This window comes from Stylophora pistillata, chromosome 3 (genome assembly GCF_964205215.1).
Source record: "Stylophora pistillata chromosome 3, jaStyPist1.2, whole genome shotgun sequence".
Taxonomy (NCBI): domain Eukaryota; kingdom Metazoa; phylum Cnidaria; class Anthozoa; order Scleractinia; family Pocilloporidae; genus Stylophora; species Stylophora pistillata.
In genome coordinates this window covers 30391838-30396837 of record NC_142521.1, presented here as the reverse complement: position 1 = coordinate 30396837, position 5000 = coordinate 30391838, and the positions used below count along the sequence as shown (strand labels likewise).

At 36.6% G+C, this 5000-nt stretch overlaps 1 protein-coding gene across 1 annotated transcript in view; it reads right to left on the bottom strand.

Annotated features, from left to right (window-relative positions):
- LOC111344194 (uncharacterized) overlaps nt 1–4258 on the bottom strand; it is a 41465-nt gene extending 37207 nt beyond the window's left edge. Inside the window, 1 exon segment of the mRNA XM_088755282.1 lies at nt 4086–4258. Within this exon segment, the coding sequence (XP_088611408.1) occupies nt 4086–4185 (100 nt within the window). The 5' untranslated portion in view covers nt 4186–4258.
- Between the last annotated feature and the right edge of the window lie 742 nt (nt 4259–5000).

The following is a 5000-nucleotide window of genomic DNA, read 5'->3' as shown; positions in this document are numbered from 1 at the left end:
ATTCAGAACCTCTTTCACACGTCCGCGAGAAAACAAACAGCTTGCCGAATATGGGATCATCATAACCTCAAATTTGGCAAGCTTGAGCAGAATAATTGATAAATTTTGGCAAAACACCGAAGACTCAATCCAGATATCCCATGATAGTCACTAGGCACTAGTTTTCATTTTCACGGAACAACTCAGAGTGTCAAGCGATGAGCACTGGCTGGTTATGTCATGAAATTTTTAAAACAAACAATTTCTGTCAGAAGAGTTCCGCTATATCAAACGAGAGCCCGCTGTCATCGACTGTTATGCTCCGTTTGATGGTTGGCCTTGGTTTTGCTTCTAGTCACTTTCAGTCATGCCGAGAAAACTGGGATACAACTTCGGATGGATGGACCACTTAGTTGGATACAGATTTTATTTTACCTAAAGTGGTCAGGAAATGGTCGGGAAAAAAAGATTCGTCAAGGTCAGGAAAAGTCTGGGAATTTCACTTCAGGTCAGGAAAAAAATTTTTTCCGAGAAGTTAGGGAATTTTTCGTTTGTTAATTCACGTACTTTGCTGAGTTTTTACAGACATGAAATTTAAATAAACTAAATTGGGTTTCAGTGAATAAAAATTTGGTCTTAGGGGGAGCACATGCGCTTAGTGGCTCTTCATTTATCAAAATCAAGATTTAACCGTAACTTAGAAAAGGTACGTAGATAAAAATGTTCTGGATTTTCTAAATATTGTTTTGTCAAGCGAGGACTATCAGCTAATTTGCCCTGCATGAGACTTACTAATAGCATAAATGGAGGTCATTACTTGAGCTAATTATGGAATTTGTAAATTTGGTATAAAATTTTTACATTTGTCAAGAAATTCATAAAGCCATGGCTGTAGCAACCATGTTGAATATACTTCTGTCTCAAAGCTAACTAAAAAACGTTATATGAAATATAAAGTGTTATCATATCATGTAATTTTTTCGGATCATTCTAGGCTTTTTGTCTGTTCAAATTTGATAACGATTCAGAACTGATAACAATGACATGAAAACGCGATAAATTTGCATAAACGCTTGAAGACTTATGAAAAATGTCAATTTACGCACCACGGTTTTGAAATCATTTGAATCACTGATGTAAACGACGATTAAACAGGATGTTACTAAAACTGCTAACGGGCAACGGGCAACGGGGAACGGGTGTACAGCGGTAACCCGCTTGAGAATTTAAATTGGCGGAGTAAAGGGAACTAAAAGAGTCTGGCAACTAGTTTTGAGTACGTGCTCTTCGAACGCGATCGTCGGAGCAAAAAGCACGGACGGTAAGTGTAAGTTTTATTGAAGGATTTTACTTTGAAATGTTGAGTGCCTCATAAATTTAGTTTTTGTCTGGCACACATTGCAGGTTGCATAGAAATCAAATCCTCGAAGAGGTGAGTATCTTACAATTCATGCACAACATTTGAACAATCAACTCAGAACTACAAGCTCGCGGCATTTATTCTTATATTCATAGAGTAATTGTACTGCAGGGCAATGAAGTTTACCTCCAATATCTTCACCATTACAACCTAGCAATGTCAATAATGTTGTAAAGCAAACAGCTGAATGACTTTCGCGCCCATTATGGGAATCACTTTCTCTTCAATATGATCAATGCAGTGTAAATATTATTGTAAGCACTAGCATGAATGTGAATTCATACACCTACGTTCATGAAGACATAACTGATGTTTTCCTGTTAAATTAAATGTTATTAAAAGTTCTGTCAATGTTTGATTTCTCTATTGTTTACATGGAAGTTTATGGGTCGATACAAAGATATCTTCTTGATGTTATTTTGCGGTAAGGTAAGCAGATATCTGCATGTAGTAATTTTAATAACTATGCTGGTTATTACGTTTCCTAACTCATTTCTGTTAATCTAAGATATTACCTCCTTGCTACTTATCTGCAAAAAATGCTGTTGAGCAATGCAAGCAACCAACATACCCAAACTCTGCCAAAAGATGCAGATTTCAGGAAGGAAAAACAAAGAGAGACGTTAGAACAATTGGTGGCCTATCATGGTAGTAAGGTATGGAACTCTCTTCCCAATAACATAAGACTGCCACACGAATTAAGTCAATTTAAATCCGAAATTTCTAAATTGAAATTCGACCTGTAGAATAAATTTTACTCAGTTTTTTATCTTGTCAGAAATTATATTTTAATATCTTTTGCTTTAGAATTATATTTTGTATTTTATATATAGATAGTATTTAGATAGTTAGAAATTAGATTAATTTTAAATATTTTAAATTTAGATAATTTAACTTGGAAATATTAGCATGTATTTGCTATCTTAAATTCAAGTATAAATAAAGTTATTGTCTTTGTCATTGTTGACAGCCATTGCAGAAACGTTGACTTCGAATTCTCGCCTCGGAATACTAGGCTTCGTGGCTTCGCCTGGGCAATAGCTAAATGAAAGCGAGTCGTCTAATTTCGCTGCAAGCGGCGACCTAGCGATAAAATCAGTGTTTGTAAACATCGTTTACTCCGCCATTTTAAGTTCTCAGGTGGGTTACCGCTGTACACCCGTTCGCCGTTCGCCATTCCCCGTTCCTCGTTGCCCATTACCAGTTTTAGTAACATCCCGATTAAACAACCAAATGGGAAACTGAGGTAATAATTCGTGAACTTTAGTACTAAAATTTTCAAAACGTTCGTGCCTACACGTTTTTAGATATTTGTCATTTAATTCATCCATAGCTGGTTGTTTGGACATGAAAAGGAAACTCCTCCACGATTTGTTGAAGTGAAATTTTTTAGTGATAAAAATGAAATAGAGATATTGTCATCTGTCTGCTGAAGTGTCAAAAACAACATGAACGAGACGTTTTGATCAAAACTGGACTTTCACATCTCTAAAACACTACGACCTGGCAACGTATCTGAGCTAATTTGTCTTCAGAAAACCGCAGTGTCAATGTCATCCATAACTGCATTTCAGTTTTTTACAAGTTTCCAGGAAACAGTGCAATATCTTTCTCTGTTTGTGAACATTTTTTTCACATCCGAAAACGCTTCCTTCTTCATAGTTCTTCTACATTCGAAAGAAACATCTCTTTAACTATAATAAATTATGAATGACAATTCAAAGGCCGAAAGCACTCGGAAATTACGGGAGACTAACATTTTCGGCATTGGTTTTCATACCTGTTTTCTCCTAAACTTAAGTTCTCAACTTATTATCAAATATCTGTCATCCCTTGCAGGATTGCAGAATTCAATCAATTTTTCGTCTAAATATGTTCGCCTAACGGATAAAGTTGAAGTTTCCTAATAAACCAACTTGACAGTGTTATAAATATTTCATTTCACCTCGAGCAGCTGGCAAGACATATTCCGTTAGGACAGAAATTATAGCCGAAGTGTAGAGTTTAATCAAGAATTCCGGTCACAGCTTTTTTATTTCTTTATCTATCGTTTTTTCTCACTTCACTGATTTAAAAGTTCTGATGGTTCACTAGTTTAAACACTTCAATTGCAGATCCCTTTACAGTTCCCTTTGAAATTTGTTCATAATGAAAATAAAGTACAAAGCTTGGATTCGTGCGCTGACGTGTCATACAGCAACAAAGACTTTTTAACCTTAACTGCGCTATGGCCTGGCAGCGTACCAATGCTAATTTGTCTTCAGAAAGCACATTCTTCGTTCTTAATAATTTTAAAAAAAGTCACAAACTCAAATTTGTCATAAAATAACAAGTAATAATGTCCTCCCAGCCTGATGAGATGAGTTTTGCATTGCTAATACGTTTCTCGAGTTGAGTTGTCAGTCAATTGCCTCTAGAAGTTTGTTCGCAGTAACCGTTCTCACAGTGATTACGGCAAAGACAGAGAATTAAGGACACGGAGATATAATTTTGCTAAAACAAGACGTCCAGATTGTAAAAACCTAGCGCCAAATAATTATGTAATGCAGGTATTTTCTGGTCCAGAAAATTCTCAACATCTTTGGATAAGGGCAGGGCTTACCTAATTGTGTCTCCATGAAAACCTTCCATCTGGTGGATATCTAAACGGCTCAAATTATCGCTATCTTTGTCAAATTGCACTCACCTGCACCAGCAAAAACCGATGACAATCTGTTTACCATCAAAATGCAAGAGATTAAAGGACAAGTTGTAGTTCCAATCTTGAGAAAAGTCCAAGGACTCATTCTTATGGAAATACTTGGTGGAGCAGTTTTAACAATATGCAAAACACCACAGCTCCCCACAAGTTTTATATATTTTCTTAAATGTATCCCTTAAACAGGAAGACTTTTAAATAATTTAACAGGTTTTATGATAAACATAAAAAAAACGCGCTTCTGATTGGCTGAAAACGCGTGCATTTTTATCATATTACACGTGTTACACGTAAAAATTACAAACAGTACACGCTGTCAAAATTTCGCCTGTCTTGACTTCCTGTGATGCTGTAGACTACAAGTAGTCCCTGCTTTTCGACGAGGTCTGTGGCGCGAGTCAAAATGGTGAACAAAATTGATGTTAGTGCGCCGTTTGGAACTCTTAGGGTGACGCCGATGCTCCGCAGGAGCTCCATCAGTGAGGCGCTAGAAAAGTAGAAGCTACGAACTAACTACAAATGTAAGCCCCGGCAAGAGTTTCACCTTGCACGGCTGAGTGGTTTTCAGGGGTCAAATTTTCATCTCAAGAAAGCGATTCGTTATCTTAATTACCGGTCAATCTTCTCTAAGTAAAGAGGATAATATGTACACCAAATTTATGGAATAAAAATATTGGTCACCATGCTCGTGCATGCTGTGTACACCAAATTTATGCAATAAAACAAAAAGGTAAACATGCTCGTTCCAAAGGCAACTTGCACCTGTTTTCCGTGTCCATTACTTAAAAAGACCCAATACCGTATTCTCGAAATGCGCACACTCTTATTTTCCTGACTACGTGATTTTTATACGCAGTACAAGGTGTCCCGTGCAATACTGAAGAATCACCTTTAAGTTTATTC